Genomic DNA, 18,684 nt, shown 5'->3' on the forward strand with positions numbered 1-18,684 from the left:
TGATGCACTGGACAGCAGGCTTCCAGGAAGTCAACCCTGAGAGAGGAGCCAGAGCGGGTGAGGGACCAGACAGCACCTTAGACGCCACAGGATGCCCAGCTCCCCATCCCTCCTCTGTGCCCTGTCGCTGTGCCCAACATGATCTGGGTGTCCTGTCTCCTAGGGCCTCGCTGTGAGAGCCAGGGTGCAGGGCGGCGGCCCCCAGGAAGACGAGGAGCACCCGTATGAGCTGCTGCTCACAGCGGAGACCAAGAAGCTGGGGACCACTGACGGGAGGACTGAAGGTATGCCCACCCCACTCCCACGGCACAGGAAGGGGTGCGCGCAGTGTGGGATGGCGAGGGTCCTGTGCTCGGTCTCGTTCAATACCCGGACTCCATGCCCTTGAGTGGATGGACATGCAGCCTCCCTGAGTGCAGCAGGGCAGCTGCAGGCACCCAGGTGACAGCTCAGGGCACCCAGGTGACAGCTGTGCGAGCAGGACACAGGACAGCTGCACCTCTGTGGAGACTGGCTGGAACCTGTTGTGCTAGCTGCAGTCTAGGTTGTGTGGGTCCACGATGGACTCTGAGTCTGACCAGGACAGAATGTCCTTTGTTAGGTTCATGACGGGCTATCACCTGTGACCACCATGCTTTGGCTCTGCAGCTGCTTGTCTTCTGGGTGCATGTTCTGACCTGCAGAGGGGAGTGAGTGAGCAAGGCGCCAAGCAGGCTGCAGGGTGGGATCCGCAGGGCCTGACTCTCCCAGCTCCCTGAGGCTCCGAGGCCCTCCACCGTGCGTGCCTCGTGCCTCCTATTGGTTCTGTTGGCTGACCATAAATAGAGTTCACAGGCCTGTGCCACCCCACCCCACCCCACCTCACTGACCACTTCCTTACTGAACGAGCTTCTCTCTCGGTTTATGGCCAGTCCTATAGTTGCTTTCGAGATCTTAATTTTGGAAAAGTGTAATTTGTCTTTAATGTTCATAATGTCATAAGTTTTGTGTGTGTGTGTGTGTGTGTGTGTGTATGGATGTGTGTTCATGGGTGTTAGGGGTGTGTGTGCATTTGTATGTGTGTGTGTGTATGGATGTGTGTTCATGGGTGTTGGGGGTGTGTGTGCATTTGTGTGTGTGTGTGTGTGTGTGTGTGTGTGTGTGTGAGATTGTGGAGTGTGCCTGGCCCTGCATGTACATGCACATGTAGGTCTGGTTGCAGAGACTAGAAGTTGGTGTCAAGTGCCTTCTCGGCTGTTTCTGCTTTATTGATTTATTTACTTCCCAGGATGACCTGAAACTTCTTCGCTGACCAGGATGGCCTCAAGCACGCAGATATCCACCTGCCTCTGCCTCTGCCTCTGCCTCTCTTGAGTTCTGGCCTAAGGCCTGTGCTGCCATGCCTGATCTGCCTTACATTTTGAGACGAGGGGTCCCCTGGCTGCATTCTCCTACCCATTGTCGGTGCTATAGCCACACACATCACACTGGGCATTTTCTAGGTGGAGGCTCAAGATTGTAACCCAGGCCTCAGGCCCAGTGACAGGGCAGGCATGTCACTAACTCGCTCCAGCCCCAGGTTGTGGTTGTTCTCTGTACTTTTTTTTTATTCATTTATTTATTTGTTTATTTATTTAATGTATATGAATGAGTACACTGTAGCTGTACAGATAGTTTGTGGTTGCTGGGAATTGAACTCAGGGCCTCTGCTCCCTTGGGCCCTGCTCGCTCCAGCCCAAAGATTTATTTATTGTTATATGTAAGTACACTGCTGCTGTCTTCAGACACACCAGAAGAAGGCATCAGATCCCATTACACAAGGTTGTGAGCCACCATGTGGTTGCTGGGATTTGAACTCAGGACCTCTGGAAGAGCAGCCAGTGCTCTTAACCACTGAGCCATCTCTCCAGCCCCCATACTTTCTTCTAGAAATGTCTTAGCTCTAAGTTCTGTACTTAGGGTGTGTTCCATCTTGAGGACATGTAGTGTGCATACGCAGCCGTGTGGCCTTCACAGCACACCTCTCCGTGGTCGCATTGCTTCTGTACGGCTGCTGTTCTTCCCCAAGGGTCTTGAGCTTCTGTTCTTTTGTCTCGCTGTTTACTCTCAGAACCCGGGTGTTGATTTCCATCCACGCTCACACTGCGTCTGTGTGTGGGTTGGTGCTGAGTCCCACGGCTCAGGACGCTCTGGTGTCTTGGCCAGGTGAGTTTGCCATCCTGTGGGGACATTCTAAATTTAGAGCAGGCAAGGCTCTGGTGCCTGCTCTAGAGTCTGAATCCACAGGAGCCATGCGTAGCTGTTCACACCTGGAATCCTAGTGCTCTGGAGCCAGGCAGGGGGATTACTGTGAGTTCCAGAGTTGAAGGTTGTGTAGGGCTACAGTGTGAGCCCCCCTTTCTAAAAGGACCATGGAGATTAACTTTGGTGAGACAGGCCCGTGTGTAAAAGATGGTGCTTCTTGAAGAAAGGGCGATTCTTTTAGGGGCTTCATGTAGAATGACCACACATAGCCAGCTCAGAGGTCGGCAGAGGGGCTATCTCCTGGCTGCTGGTTGTCCATGGTGAAGCTCTTCTGCCCCACGCTCGGGAACTCTCCCAGCTGCTGAGAGCTTTGAAGGAAGACTTGGTCTCGTGCCTGCCCCTCTGCCCCTTGCTGCTCTGTCCTGTTTGGCTGTGGACATTGAGTGCTGCAGCACTGTGTTGTGTACCCAGCCTACAGGCTAGCCCTTTGTCGTGGCTTATACCTTAAAGCTAGCCCAGGCTAGCCCTCTGGCCTGGCTCACTGGGACTTTCAGACAAGGCGGTGAGGCATTAACTCAAGTAGTTTCTCAGAAGCCCTGCATGTCCTGTCAGGAAGCAGAAAACCGCCAGCCCAGAAGTGAGGCCGCCAGCGAGCGGCCTGAAGGGCTACTGGATAATTCCTTTTTCCTTCTCCTTTAATGTCAGCTTTTTATGCATCTTTTCTGATCTAACCGACCTGTGTTCCAAAGGTTATATTTACGTCAGCATTAATGGGACAGACTCTGGGCCTACCTTAGTCTGTAGTGTGGGGTGGAACGGGAGAGGCTTTTGAATTGCCTTGCTAGTTGTACTGGTATATACGCACTAAAAAGGAAAAAAAAGCAAGCATTACAAGAATGGAGACGGTATGCTAAGGCTTTGCCTGTCTTTGTTCCGAGTTGTGTGAGCGTGGCCCATTCCCGCCATTGCTGCCTTCACGCAGTAGTGGCTGTGAGATGAGTCGTGCTTCATTTAACCTAGCATAGGATCACATGTGACAAGCCACCCTGAGAATCTGCTTTTTCTACAGCACTTGTCTTGGTCCTTACGTGTCAGCTGCTGCTTTCTCAGTCACCGCTGAAGGTCCATCTCTTAGCTCTCATCTGTACCCGGTGGATGTATGTGTCTCCAGGGTGTCTCTGCTGGAAATTATGTTGCTGCAGGCATGCTGTGCACGCTCAAACACACACACACACACACACATACACACACACACCCTCACCTCCAGGATTGTGCCCACCCCACAATGCACTGCTGCAGTGATGTTAACAGCACTAGACTGTGTAGACAGTAGGCTGTAGAGACGGCTCACACATGGTTAAGACACGGCCCTACTGCAGCAGAGGACCCAGGTCTGCCCCATGACGTCCACATGAGTCTGCACACAGCCATCTTATCCAGTTCAGGGATGTAGGATCCTCTTCTGGCCTTTTTGGGCATCTGCAAAAAACAATTATTTAAGGAGAAAAATAAAATTAGCACCAAGGGCTTGGGCACTAGCCCTGTCAGCCCGTGCCGGGCAAGCAAGAGAAGTGGCACCTGATCGCCAGAGCCCACATAAAGATGCCGAGCGTGGAAGCGTGACTTGCTTTCCTTTCCCTTTCCCTTTCCCTTTCCCTTTCTCTTTTCCTTTTCCTTTTCCTTTCCTTTCTTCTTTTTAGTTTTTCCGGGACAGGGTTTATCTGTGTGGCAGTGGGTGGAACACCCTCTATAGACCAGACTGGCCTTGAACTCAAAGAAATCCACCTGCCTTACCTCTGCTTCCCAAGTGCTGTTCTATTCCCAGCAACCTCGTGGTGACTCACAACCATTTGTAATGGGATCTGGTGCCCTCTTCTGGTGTGTCTGAAAATCATTATAGTGTACTCATATAAAATAAAGTAAATAAATCTTTTTTAAAAAAAAAAGAATTCCTAATCCCTGCACCAGGGAGTAGAAACAGGAGGACCTTCCAGCTACCCTAGCCTAGTGGTAAGACCCTAGGCTCAGTAAGAGACCTAGTCTCACGGGACATGAAATGTACATGCATACACATACATGCTTGCAGTGTGAAAGGCACACAAACACATGCTTCAGAAAACAAAATTGGGAAACACCTTCACTTCTGAAGATGTGCACTCCTGCTTATTTAGTTTCTGACATGCCTATGTTTTTGTGGTTGTTTTTTTTTTCTTTTGTCAGTTTTCTTTTTTATAATTAATTTTCTGTTTTAAAATTAACGGTGTCTGGGTGAGGTATGCATGCACACTGCAGTCACCATCATTTGGAGGCCAGAGGCCAAGCGGTCTTTAAGTCTTGGAACTCAAGAGCATCCCAGATGTGACACTGTGATGTGGCACGGTGGCCCTGAGAGGAGAGGCTGGGAGAGGGGCAGCAGGGGCAGCAGAGTGGCCGTGACACAAGCGCAAGCAAGTGCTGCCGGCCTCGCCGTGGCCGCCATGCTCGCCGTGGCCGCTGGCCTCGCCGTGCTCGCTGTGGCCGCTGGCCTCGCCGTGGCCGCCAGCCTCCTTGCAGCTGCTACACTGTATCTGAAGGAGGAGAACAGCCTAAGTTAAGTGATAGGCACAGCTGGCTGCATGTGGGAGTGGGGTCAGGACTGTGACAGTCTGAGTTCAGTGACTACAAATTGTGCATTAAGCGGAGTGCCACTGCTCCTGGGACCGGTCCCAGAGTCAGACACTCCAGGAAGCACAGACTGCACAGACAGATCTGGCCCTGGGTCTGGGACAACTTGAGCCACACCAGCCTAAACCCAACTTGCCTAAAGCTGACTCTCAGTCTCAGAGAGCAGAAGCGCTGAGCCTACCACAGCCCAGGAGAAATCCCACCAGAAATGTCAATCACACCCATAGGATGGAAACACCCAGCCACAGGAGAACGCTTCAGCAGATCCGTGACGCAGAAAAGGCATGTCCCCCAAAAAGTCACCAGGCCCATGGGGCATTATGATAGTTATAAGTAAAGTAGAGATCCTCTGTGCTTCAAACTGTCCCCAAGTTAGGACCAGTGTGACTGAGGTACTCCAGACATTCCAGACATGTGACCACATGGAGTTGCGGGCGCGGCTCTCCAGTTTGAATGGCACATAGGAAAGTAGCCAGTAGGTCTACTAGTCACGCCACTGTCCTGGGCACTCTGGGCCTGTGACGTGGTGACAGAGCATGAGCAGCAGCGGCCACTCTGAGGAGAGCCGGGCACAGGAATGCCACAGAGTGCGGCTGGGTCTCCAAGACTTTCCAGACAGTCAAGGTGCTGTTCCTGAGACCAGCCAGTGAGTGAGAAGACTTTGATCTTCTCGGAGGGGAGGGGCCTGTCCTCTGTCTGCAGTTCTCCCTCTGCTCCTGTCACCTTGGTGACCCCTGTCCAGGGCTGAGCAGGGAGTCCCCTTTACTCAGCTTTCAGAAAGAGACGATCTTGCCGTGTTCTGTCCCTTCTCTCTACCTGAAGGTCTAGGCGGGTGTTTCGTGGCAGAAGCTCGCATGCCATTGTGATGTTGTGAATGACAGCTTGGCAGTCGAATCTCATGGGGCAGCATCTTCCCCCAGCTCTGATGTAGGCTCCTGACAAGGCCAGGCCTCTGGCTGCCCTCCTCCTGCTGCTGCAGGCGTAGGATGGCTTACTTGCCTTCTCATCAAATAAGCTTTGTGAGTAGTGGCTCTGTGTTTCCTGCCACAGAATATTTTCTCACACACACACACACACACACACACACACACACACACAGAGACAGAGACAGAGACAGAGATCTATATGATAAATATAGAAAATAGGTGAAAGGGAGCAGAATATGTTAAATCCACTTGAAAGTGGTCTTAAAAAAGCAGTTTGATGTTCAGAAGTGAGACGAATTATGTTCACGTAAGAGATCAGAGATAGCCCTATGAAGAGTGTCTGAGCCATGTCCTGAAATAGAAACTTCAACGCAATAGGCCAAGACTGGGGAGACACCAGAGGTTCCAGGCAGGGGCGTGGCACACAACAGTGGGTGGAGGGAGGGAGGGAGGAGGTGGAGAGTACCCCCGGAACAAAGAGAACTTGTCCTAGAGCGTTGGGTCTCAAATGTCAGTGTTTATTCCAGAGACAGAGTGGTATTGTCGAAACTTCAGGAGTGGGGTGACAGCCCAGGAACCACGCGCTCAGAGGGGTGGAATCTAGGAGTCTGAGCCTGGGACAGACGGAGACAGGAATAGCTTGCAGCCAGGAACCTTCCTGAATCTCTGGTGGTAACCAGAGCCTATCCCAGAGGGGCAGGAGGAAGTTAGGGAGGAGGAAGGACTGGGACAAGTCTGAGGGGTAAGGAGACAGAGGTGCGGCCGGGTGTGGGTGAGCAGGGCTGCCTCTAGCTTTCCAGCCTGGCTGGGAGCGTCTTACACAACCAGTAAAATTGGGCACTTGGGAACGCCAGGACTGAGGGACGATGCTAAATCCGAATGTTCCGAGTTCTCGGAGAACATCTGTGTGAATATGCCCAGAAACATGGTTCTGATGATTACAAGAATGCTGAAGATCCAGGGCGCTGAATGACGGCTGCAGACTGATTGAGCTCTGCATTCAGGACCTGCTACTTCCTGTTAGTCACTTAGGTGTTAGTGAACACCCAGGTGGCTGTTCACTTTCCAGCCATTAGCACGGGAAGGAGAAAGCATTTCCCAGTGGTAGTCCCCAAAAGGTGAATGTGTCTCTTCAGTGGTGCAGTTATGGTGCAGTTCAGTGGTGGCAAATTTTAAAAAAAAAAAAAAAAAAAAAAAGCCTTGGGCTGCAGAGATGGCTCAGCAGTTAAGAGCACTGGCTGTTCTTCCATAGGTCCTTAGTTCAATTCCCAGCAACCACATGGTGGCTCACAACCTTGTGTAATGGGATCTGATACACTCTTCTGGTGTGTCTGAAGACAGCAACAGTGTACTCATAAATAAAATAAATAAAGAATTCTTAAAAAAAAAAAAAAAGGACAGCCTTAAAAGCTAGGTGTGGGGAGCCAGGACAAGACGGTCCCACATTCACATCAGCTGGGAATTTCCCACCGCAGAGGAAAGCCGCCCTAAGCAACAACCACACCCTCTGTCACCCGTGGCTAGAAATCCCAGGTCAGGGGAGCCCAGGACAGTGAGCATGCCCGCCCAGTTAACACAGTGTCCACGCTGTCCGGTGACAACCACCGAGCTAGAGGAAAAAGACTAGGAAAAGTCTCAGGTGATTGGGGGGCCACTGGTCAATCCTACTGCAGCTGTGCTTCTCTGAGACAGATAGCAAGGAACAGCAGTCCCTGGATTCTGTCAAGGTGACAGAAGGGAGGGAACCCTTAGGATGGCTGTGTTGCTGTCTTCCGGGGAGACCATGTCATGCCCTTCGGAACAGAAGAGACAGTCACTCTGGTGGTGACACCAGAGCTTTCAGAAAAGAGGAAGAAGGATTTAAGAAGTCCAGGCCCCGGCAGAGGCTTGTGTTAGAACTCTTGCTTGTTCTCTCTTGGCCAGGACCTTCAGCGTCCTGTGCCTTCCTGAAGCCTCAGCATCTGTGTGAAGAACACCAGTTCTTTATGGTTGTCAGGGCCCTAAGGGGCCATGGACAAGGAGCAGAGCTTCCTGAAGGGAAGCCACGGGAGCCAGCTGGGTGCAGAGCTTAGGCAGGGACCCTGGGGGAGGCGAGGGGTGAGGTGAGTCGGTGGAGGAGTGTATTGTGTCTTAGTTGATTCTTGAGACTCCAGCAGGCACAGCATCACAACAGCTGCAGAAGAGAAAGCAAATGCTGGGAACACCTGACGTAGGAACTGCCCGGGAGCCGGGGGTGGGAGGTGGGGGGTGGTCAGAGAGGCCAGGCGCTGGAAGTCACTCGGAAGGTGTTACAGCTGGAGGAACCTGATCCAGGCCAGGCTGTTAATGGGGAGGGTCCAGGGATCTGAGGGGCGGAGGGCTACGGGCAGGTGGTGAACTGCCTCCTGGGTTACTGGGGAAATGGCAGAGTGCACAGGTAAGATCACCAGGACAGTCTAGAGTCCCAGGCCTGGGCTGTCCCCATGGGCAGAACCAAGTCTTAAGTCTGCTGGACTTCCAGCTCTTGGTTTTATTGGGCCTGCTTTCAGACCCACTTAGAAAAGCATCCCCTTAACAGAGTCAGGAACATCAACCAAGCTCTGTGCGGGCATTGCCGTGCATAGAGAAGAACACAGAGCCAGCAGCAGCTCTCCGGCTAAGCGTCCGCCTAGCCCGGCGCCATGCTGGGTGGTTCTCCTGGTCCCATTGTGTGTAACTCAAGATGCAGCTTCAGGGTGGGGCTCTTTTTGTCCCTGTGTCATAGGAGTGGGGAAAGAGCTGGGACTTAAGCCCCAGTCCACTGACTCAGACCCACATCTTTATGTGACTAGAACCATTGAGTCAGAAACCCCGATTCAAGTCACAGAACTGGGAGGGACCACGGAGACGGGATGTAATCACACATTCACACCAGGGTGTCTCAGACCTCATGCGTCCCAGCTGTTCATGTTCCAAAAACCGATCCCAAGAGGGAAAATCCCCAGGATGGACCACACCTGGGCCTCCTGACACCCATCCCAGGTTGTGCTCTGTTCTTGGGTTGCTGTGGTCTGGAATGGACTCTCTTAGATTATGGTCTGTAGGAGTTACAGGACCTTTGTCCTAGAGGAAACATGTGCCCTCCAAGAGCAGTGCAGCCTTGTGCTGGGACTGCTGGGCATGTGTCTGGGGCTCTCTCTACTGTGACCCGGCACTCAGCCCTAACCCTAAGGACAGAAAGCAGGACAGTAGTAGCCTGACTCAGCTCCTTACGTGAACTGCATTTTTCTGTCCTGGCTGAAATGAGCACAGATTACTGGAAATGTGCAAATATTAAAACATTATTATTCCAAAATCCTTGAGGCCCCTGCAGAGCATCAGGGTAGTTAGTTAATGTGCAGCACAGAAGACCCCCTTGCCTCCAGGGCCCCCAAGGGAAGGGACACCAGCACCTGAGTGAACAAAAATGCCCTGCTGGGAATTGCTTGCTGTCCTGGGAGGCAGGCCAGGAACTTGGGTGTTGGGAGAGGGGGAGACACCCTGCCTCCCCTGTGCAGATCCTCTGTCTCCCGGAAGGACTGGGGGGAGGGGCGGGGAGGCTCTGCTCTCTGCTCCTCCACAAGCTCTGGGCAGGATTTGGAAGTGTGCTTCCTGGGGACGTGCCCGCCTCTCTAACCCGGCAAAGCTTCCCTTCCCCTTCAAAGCCCAGGCTAGAGCCCACCACCCCAGAGGCTCCCAGCTCACCCCAGTCACACCTGACCTTCCCCAGAGCATCCATTTCCGAGCCTGCCTTCCTTTTCCTGCGTGAAGCCAGGCATGGCTCCTTCATCTCTGTATTACCTGGGCATGCCCTCGAAGGCAGGGATGCACGCACGCACGCACGCACGCACGCACACACTTAGAGTCAGCCAGGACATGTGGCCGGCCGCTCGGTGTTGCTGCCGAGTTTCAGGCTTTAGACTTCCTTTTTACATCTCTGCTTCTTCCTCCATGTGGAGAGATCGGAGGATGTTGATGATAACAGATGCTCAGAGGGACTTTTCGTGTTTTGAGTTGTTTCTTGGCTGGTCTTTGTGAGGACAGGGTGGTCTCAGTGGAGCTGTGGCGGTGGATAGAGGGCATTAGCATCTCATCTCAGCTTGGTGCATCCCAGCAGGGACCTAAGTGCTCCCCGTCCACAGTTCAGCTCTCTGAGCAATTCCATAAAGTTGTGAAAATAATAGACAAAGATATCAAATAATGTGTGCAGGGTCTCTTTCATGATTCCATATTATGCTGTTAATACCTTGTCTCTAAGACTAGACATGAGCCTGCCTGAACAGGAGACCATCCAGAGCCAGGCACAGGGGCTCACACACAACCCCTGCATTGGGAAGTTGGAGGCAGGAGAGTAGCAAACCCGTGGCAGCTGGAGTATGCGACAAGACCTGAAGACCTGAGTAGTCATGTTCCATCTATTGACTTGTGTAGGAGTGTCTTAAATATATTGCTTTCTTGCTTTTTTGAGAAAGACTCTGGCTAAATAGCCCGACTGGTCGGAAATTCAGTCCTCCTGCCTCAGAATCCTGAATTGAATTATAGATTTGAACCATGTGGTGGTTTAAATGAGATGTCCTTCATAGCCTTGGACGAGTAAGTTCTTGGTCCCAGTTGGTAGCACTGTTTGGGCTGATTAGGAGGCGTGGCCGTGTTGGAGGAGGTGTGGCCTTAGGGATGAGCTTTGAAAGTTTAAAGATTCACACCTTCTCCAGTTCACACTCTCTGCTCCGTGCTCATGGTTCAGAATGTGAGCCCCTGGCTCCTACTAGTTGCTTTTGGGCGTGGTGTTTTATTCAAGCAATAGAAAAGTCCCATAAGCCGCCATATCTAGGTCAGGTCCAGTTGGAGGGGTGGACAGTGTGCTAGCTCACTACGATCCCTGTGAGCATAGCAGCAGGCAGCTGTGGTCTCAGCACTAAGTGGCACGATGGCAAATTTGGAGGCAACCTGGACTACAGAGTTCTAAGCTAGCCAGGGTTACCTAGCAAGACCGTGTCTCAGTAAAGAGAGGGACAGACAGACACACTAAAGTTCTTGTGGTTCAACGGGCCCTTCGGGTGCGGATGTCTTTCCTGGGGAAAATCATATAACTGTGACCATTTGCGAGTTGTACTGTCTGTGACTCAGAGCTCTGTCCGTCCGCGGATCCCTGTCCTGCACGCCCCGACCCCTTCTCCCCGCCCACTGCTTTCCCCTGGCATCTCTCTGGTGCCAAGCTCTTGGCATCTGCCTCCCTTTCTTCATTGATGGCTGGTATGAATGAGTGGTTGTGTGAAGGTCTCCATTGTCAGCTTCCAGCAAGCAGCCAGAACATTCTCCGACCTACCATTCGGGGGGTGAGCCAAGCGGGCCCAGGCCTGGGCTGCCGAGTTTTCCTTCTGTGGCTTCTTAGCTGCCCACAAATGGTTAACTATGAGCCCGGGAGAGGGGAGAGTGCTCCTGTAACCCAGGCCCCTTCCTCAAGCCTGCAGGGACAGTGCAGCTAGGGCAGGAGCTATGGACAGCTGCAGCTTTGCTGCCCTGAGCCTCCCCGGGAAAGCACTGTGGTCCGGAGCCCGAGCCTCTGTGGTCATGTGACCTTCTCTGTGGCCTCAACACACACAGTCACCTGCAGCTTTGTTCTGGCTACATTGGCATTGTAGGTATTTGCAGCTGGAAAGGTATGGCCTCCTCGGGCCCCAGTTATGCTAACTGAAACTGGCTCTCTCACTGGCTCATGTGCTCGCTCTCTCTCTCTCCCTCTCTCTCCATCTCTCTCCCCCCCCCCCCCCACCTGAAGAACTCTTGAGTTGTTTATACCTTGTCCCCTGCTCGAGGCCCGGGCCCTGGAGGGAGCTGGTTGGTCAGCAGAGGCTTTTTCAGAAACAGCAGCACTGAGACCCTGGCATCGCCCTGGGGTGGCTGCTTTGCACCTCATATGTATGTCACGCACCCCTTCTCCCCAGCTGCCACTGCGTGGTGTGCAGGGTCTCCTTAGGGACCTTGTACCTGCTAGCCTATACGCAAGAGAGTGCGTATGGGGAAGGGACATTTGGGACCAGGGTTCCCCTCACTGTCATGGCAGTAAGGGATTTTTAAGCATTGTGTAGTCCAGACTGTTTTACATGGAGATGTTCAGCAAGGTGCTCTGTCACTGCAGCTAAGGCCACACAGCCAGAGAGGAGCAAAGCCGCCAGCAGTGAGCGTCTGCCCAACCACCGTGGGCAGAGCACGCCATGCCCGAGCCACAGATGGCTCCTCTGTGGGAAGGCTGGAACCACACACTCAACTCCGCGGAGCTCCAGCCTTACGGACAGTTGTTGGGCAGTTCGGGCGGATCAGGGAGTTGTCTGGTTCCAAACACCACAGAGACAAGATGCCTGGACCTTAGCGTTGGGGTGGGAGCTGCTGCGGGGTCTGGTGTTTGCCTCTGCAGATGGCACTGGGGTAAAACCGTACAAGGACTGAGTTCGCACAGGGTGTCCCGGGAGGGCACTGGTGAGAGGGGTGGACTTGGCCAGTTATTTATGCTCCTTCAGAGCACAAGGTTTTGAGCCTGTGGTAGTAGCTAGCCTCAGGAACTAGCAGTGTCAGATTTCTAGGGTGTAAGAGGTTTCTAGAGAGCAGCAGCTGTCTCCCGCTTGCCGAACTAGACTGTTTCCGTTTGCAGCGGATCAGCTAAGGTTAAACTTAAACAAACAAGAGCAGCTGTGAGTGTTGGCAGTGAGGCGCACACATTCTCAAAAAAAAAGAAAAAAAGAAAAGAAAAGTCTGTTCCTGCGGAAGGACGGACGGACGGGCTAGGCGTGGATGTGGATCTGAGTGGGCTGGAGGAGACAGGAAGCTGTTACTTGCCCGTGCTTTTGTTGTGCACTTTCAGTTAAGGAACTCCAGAAGTCGCAGGTTGCGGTCGTGGCCTCCCTTTCCCCTAGTCAGCTTGCCAGAGGAAGGGCGGGCGGGCGGGCGGGAGGCTCTAAATAACCTGAGCCTTTATGGAAATGTATCCAGAGTGGGGAGTCACTCTCACTGGTACACTCCTGCTGTCCCTCATTCCGTCCCTACTCTGTCCTTACCCGTGTCCTCTCTGTCTGTAGTTCGGCTTCTCCCGCCTTATATAGCAAGGTCTGGTCGTAAACGTTAACAGAGATCTAAGGAGGGGTGGCTGCCAGAGAGCACAGCCAGGCCAGTGTGCGGAATTTCCTAACTGCTCTGACTTTGGGTACAGATTGAACGTGAACAATGTGAAACTGCTTTTCTCCCTGCTCTCTCCTCCCTCCTCCCCCCACCCCAGCCCGTCCAGCCTCTCTCTGCCTCTCCGTTGTGAACTCCGCTCTGCCACCAAGCACTGCATAGGAACTCTGTTGATGTTTGCCACGTTTAATTTTTTATTTCTCTCTGTCCACTCCAAGACCACAGGCAGAACAGCGGCAGCCGGAGCCAGGACTCTGTGGAGGGGCAGGACGGGCAGGTCCCGGGGCAGTTCTCCGGGCTTCTCCACGGCTCCTCCCCAGTGTGTGAGGTGGGGCAGGACCCTTTCCAGCTGCTCACTGCCCCCAGCCAGAGCCACCCCGAGTGCTCCCGGCAGGACGCCTGCCCAGAGACCAGCATGCAGCTAGAGCCGGGCGTGCAAGGTGCTGGAGCCCCGCAGCCTGGCATCCTGGACCAAAGCAAGAGAGCGGGCTTGCCAGCAGGCCTGACATCCCTGACCGCCCCGGGCGGCAGAGCATACCTCGACGCATTGACTCACACAGCACCTCTGCACCCTGCTGGTACTGAGGAAGAAGACCAGAGCGGGCCCAGAAGCAGAGCCCCTCCCACCAGCAAGCCCAAAGCTGAGCTCAAACTCAGCCGCAGTTTGTCTAAGTCTGACTCTGACCTCCTGACCTGCTCCCCGACCGAGGACGCCACCATGGGGAGTCGAAGCGAGTCCTTGTCCAACTGCAGCATCGGGAAGAAGAGGCTGGAGAAGTCACCTTCCTTTGCCTCAGAGTGGGATGAGGTAAGTCTGCCGTGACCTCCGAGAGTTTGCCCCTAGGATCTGGCTGTAGCCCGCCCTAACTCCCCAGGCGCTGGCTTCTGGGACCTGGATCTGGACCGGGGCTGCCCCCGTCCTCTGCTGAGAGCCCACAACCCTGAGGACAGGTCCCCAAATAGTTAATTAAGCCTGAGGGCGGAGGCCCAGCAGAGCAGCGCTGAGGGAGGGAGGGAGGGACGGTTCCTAGAAATGACATGTGTTTGGAAACATTTGGAAGTCATCTGCCTGAAGCTACTTCAGAACAGCCATGACACCTCTTGTGAGTCCTCACAGAGGCAGAGGGAAACCAGGCTGAGCAGGGCAGCAGGTGGGCCAGGGTGGGGTTGCTTGGGAAGAAGTGCTAAGAGGGTCCCAGGGGAGGGCTCTATTCTGGGTTCCTCCTGGCTATTCTTGCCGTGTTCTTGGGACCCAGAAGCCTCTCCCAGCACATGTGTGCGGCCTGTCCCACATTCCCCGCTTGGTGAGGCAGAGGCTCTGCAGACTCACGAAGCAAAGGCTGGTGTGAAGAGGGCGTTTTCAGTGTGAACCTAGAGTTCTTAACCACTGTTACTGAACAGTGGAGTATAACATATTTAGAGTATAACCGGTCCATTTCCCAGGCGCCTTTGGAGTGTCTTAGTGGGCAGAGGAACCTGTGTCTGAAGGATTGTCGAGTACCCTGGAAATGTTAAAGTGCCACCTCATTAGCTGCTGCCTGCCTTTGAAGTGGACGCAGTCTGTCTCCCAGGAACAATCTGGAGATGCACTGAGCTCTCTAAGGAGAGGGGACAATACAGCTGCCATGCGCATGCGGACATTCTATAGCCTGTGTCCCCAGCCCTGCTGCTGAGGGTGCTGGAACAGAGCCAAGGTGGGGCAGCTCCTCCTGCCCCACCTCCAGATAAGACCTGGCTCAGGACTGTTTGGGTAGCCGCAGGAATCCCTGGGCAAGAGAGGTTTCATTGCTTAGTCGGAGCCTCCGTGGACTGTTCCCGAGTGGTGCCAGGCACTGTGTGAGGCTGCTCCTGAGTCCCCAGGAGGCTGCAGTGTGTGTGTGTGTGGGGGGTGTGTGTGGGGGGGTGTCCCTCGTGGGAGTGGAGTGGAGACACAGTCAAGAGCAGTAAAGGGAGTAGACAGAGGCACACTTCTGGAGAGAGCTTCCAAAAAGACCATGGAGAAGTGGAAGGAGACTGGAATGAAGGACTAAGAACTCAGTCTGGTTCAAACCACGCTGGGCTAACAGAGTGAATAGACAACATCAGCAGATAGCTGCTGGGTCTGGGGGGGGTATTGGTTTCCTAGAAGTGTGCACTGTAGACGGGTGGTAAAAAGACAGGGTAGAACATGGACTTGGGACCAAACAGAGCCCTTGGGTTAGGGCCGAGAGCTGGGGATCACATGAAGACAGCATTTCAGAACTGTTCGCATGCGCTAGAAGGCGGCTGTGCTGGCGCCTAGGTGTCCACAGTGCCAGGCAAGCAGGTGCACACCCCACTCAGGTGTGCCACTGCCAGGCAGTCTGACGTAGGTGTTGTCACCTTGTGCTTCCTCCTGGAAAATAACCCAGTGCCCAGGCTGAGTGAAGGGGGCCATTTAGACTTATACACAGTGTTCTCAGCCTTAAAAGGTGATGGGGCTCATGGACTGTTAACACCTCTGCACACACATGCATGCACACATGCACACAGACACATGCATGCATACTTTTTTTTCTATGTTCTTTGTTTACATTCCAAATTATTTTCCCTTTCCTGGTTCCCCCCTCCCCCAAGTCCCATAAGTCCTCTTCCCTCTGCCCGTTCCCCAGTCAACCCCCTCCCACTCCTCTGTCCTGGCAATCCCCTACAATGCTGCATCAAGCCGTTCCAGGACCTGGGCCCTCTCCTTCCTTCTTGGGAATGATTTGATATGTGAGTTGTGTTTTGGGTATCTTGAGCATGCATACTTTTTTTCCAAGATGGGGTTCCATATGTGGCACAGACTGGCCTCTGTCCGCCATGGCTGCAGAATGTGCCACCCCACTGTACTCTGGACTTCAGTTGCAGCGTTGGAAGCTTTGCTATATTGTACAGGTTGGTTGGTTTGTTTGGTGTTTTGATTTGGTTTGGTTTGTCTGTTGGTCTCATCATGTAGCTGAGGATGGCCTTGAACTCAGAGTCCTAGTATTATAGAGCTGCACTACCACGCCAGGCTATACTGCTGTACTTTAAATCTGAAAAGGGGCAGAGACGGTTGAGCCATTATCGGAAAGAATTCATATGTTTGAGCCTCACTTACAAAGTCTGGGCGTGCTGGGGCGTGCTGTGAGGCACGTGAGCTGTCCTGGGGATAACGGCATGGGCAGTCCAGCAGACAGAGCACGGCCAGCTCCTTCCTGAGGCCTGGTGGGGGGACAGCGTGGATGGACACATCCCGGGCCTCTGCAGATCTGGCTCTCAGGCCACCACCGTCTACACAGGGCAGGCATGGGCACTCGCGAGTGCGCAGGGTCACCGTCCTTCGCTTTGAGGCAGGCCCCAGTAGGGACGTGTGAAAGCGCCTGTTGCAGGCCCTGGTGGGCCCTCTTATTACTTGCCTGGAGCTTTGGAGAAAAGACTGAACCTAGGAAAGGCAGCAGGGGTGGGGGTGACCCTCAGATGGCGGCCAAGTGCCTGGGAAGGAGTGGATGGCGCTCAAACCCTTCACAGGCTCTCCTTCCTCCATGGCTCCTCCCCAACAGACAGGAGGTGCACACTGGCCAGCCTCTGGGACTTGCCACATGTGTCTCATGAACTCTGGCCAGCAGGGCTGGATGGTCGATGGCCGAGGTGCTAGGGGGAGGGGCATGCTCAGCTCACAGGTTTGGGGCTCCGCTGCTCAGTGCTGGGAAACAGGCTCTGGTGAGCTTCCCTGGGCAAGACGACTTCTGCATGCTGCCCTGGTGAAGGTCTACCTCCAAGAGAGCATCCATTGGCTACACGGGCCTCTCCTGCTAACCCGGGAGTGACGGACAGATGGAGCTCGCTTACTAAACAGCTTCCCAAGAGGGTCTCTGACCCCAGACTCCAGTCAGGTCAGAGCATGTTGTCCTGACCCACCCCTGTGGCTCACAGAGGGGAACTGAGAAGCTCTGTATGACAGAAGTTTCAGGTATCACCCACGGAAGCCACACGCACCTCCCACACAGATAGCCTGCGTGGATATTTGTTCCCTGGCTGAGTTGGGTCATATGCATACTGATTTAGAACCTTTCTTACCTAGTCAGTGTGCGCTGTAGACACCTTCCCAGGGCAGGTGGGGTTGGGAACTGGCGCTCCGTAGCACCCTCACCCTGCCTTGCATGTATGTTGCTGGCATTGTAGCCCAGGACGCCGGGCATGCAAGCCCTCTCTTCCACCATCAGGCTGTCTCAGTGCCCTTGGATCTGAAGGCTCCGTGCTGCGCTGCGTGGTGCCCTGGGGTTCCTCGCTGCTTGAGGGACCATACTCTTCTACCTTTCAAGTTGGTTCCCTTCCTTCAGCCTTTGTTAACCTGTCCTATGCTCTGCATCAACAGTCCCAGGGGGAGCTGGGCTGTCTGCGACCCTCTATTAAAGGGTACCACTCCTGTAGGGCCTTTGCCAGCGCAGTTCTGCCCAGGTTCCAGTCCCTCATTTATCCTCCAGCACAGGTTGCCAATTTCGGTGTGATCCTGCAGCCTACCCCCCCACTGAGAAGCGTAAAAATGGCACTGTTTGCATAAATAAGTGCTGGCTCCTTTTATTTGAGCATCTCATTTGGGAGCCCATGCTGGCCTCGAACTCATAACAGTCCTCATGCCTCGGCCTGTGACATCGCAACTGTGCCCAGGATTAGTGCCGTTGTCTTTTTCTTTTCTTTTCTTTTTTTTTTTGGTTTTTTTTTTGTTTGCTTTGTTTTGTTTTGTTTTGTTTTTCGAGACAGAGTTTCTCTGTGTAGCCCTGGCTGTCCTGGAACTCACTCTGTAGACCAGGCTGGCCTCGAGCTCAGAAATCTGCCTGCCTCTGCCTCCCAAGTGCTGGGATTACAGGCGTGTGCCGCCACCGCCAGCTGATTAGCACCATCATCAAGGGTCTTCAGTGAAGTGTGAGGTCTTTCTCAAATGGTGACCTCATCTGTGTCACCCCTAAGCAGATTTGAGGCTCTGTGCTGGAGCAGACAGTGTGCTCTAGCAAGTTCCCCTTTGCTGGCAATGCTCAGGTGCCGCGTGCTGGCAAGCGGGGTCAGAGCTGAAGGCTTTTCCTCCCTCCAGCGCAGGAAAGGCTCCAGTGCTCTGTCCTGCCTGAGTGGCAGTTTCAGTGCTGTGTTCCACACCTCAGTCTCCTCAGATAAACCCCAGCCTGTCTCCTGCACACAGTCGTGCACGCAGCAGCAAAAGCGATTAATGCCAGAACTAAATGCTTTGCACAACACCGTGTCTGTAAACCAACCCTCCCATGCCAGGCGGGACCCAAGGATACTAAAGCCCTTTGTACAAGATGGCGGAGCCGCTGACAACCCCTTCATGGTGTCTCTGGAATACTTAGGTGCCTGATAAAGTCGGTTGACTCTGTGGCGTAGACAATGACAACAGCAGGTACACATAGACTATGGGTGTCGACTGTTTTGTTAGCTTTCTGTTTTTCAGCACAGGCTCTCACTGTGTGGCCCTGGCTGTCCTGGAATTCACTCTGGAGACCAGGCTGGCCTTGAACTCGGATCCAACTGACTGTCTCCAGTGTGCTCAATGGTGAGCGCCCACACCACCCAGCCGTCAGCATCAACCTTGTCTTCCCTGACTTCTCACTATGTAGTTGGTTGGCCCTCAGCTGTGGAGGCTGACAGTAAGAACAAAGATGGCTGCCTGGTCAGGGTGTGGTCCGGCGCACAGAAGCCTGTGAGGTCA

At 53.7% G+C, this 18,684-nt stretch overlaps 1 protein-coding gene across 5 annotated transcripts in view; it reads left to right on the plus strand.

The window, feature by feature from the left end:
- Positions 1-18,684, plus strand: part of Anks1a (ankyrin repeat and sterile alpha motif domain containing 1A) — a 156,379-nt gene that overhangs the window by 87,169 nt on the left and 50,526 nt on the right. For all 5 annotated transcript variants that reach the window (XM_052162934.1, XM_052162935.1, XM_052162930.1 and 2 more), the window contains 2 exons: positions 164-284; positions 13,199-13,788. In XM_052162934.1, coding sequence (XP_052018894.1) covers positions 164-284; positions 13,199-13,788 — 711 coding nt within the window. The remainder of the gene's footprint in view (positions 1-163; positions 285-13,198; positions 13,789-18,684) is intronic.

Source organism: Apodemus sylvaticus, chromosome 19 (genome assembly GCF_947179515.1).
Source record: "Apodemus sylvaticus chromosome 19, mApoSyl1.1, whole genome shotgun sequence".
NCBI lineage: Eukaryota > Metazoa > Chordata > Mammalia > Rodentia > Muridae > Apodemus > Apodemus sylvaticus.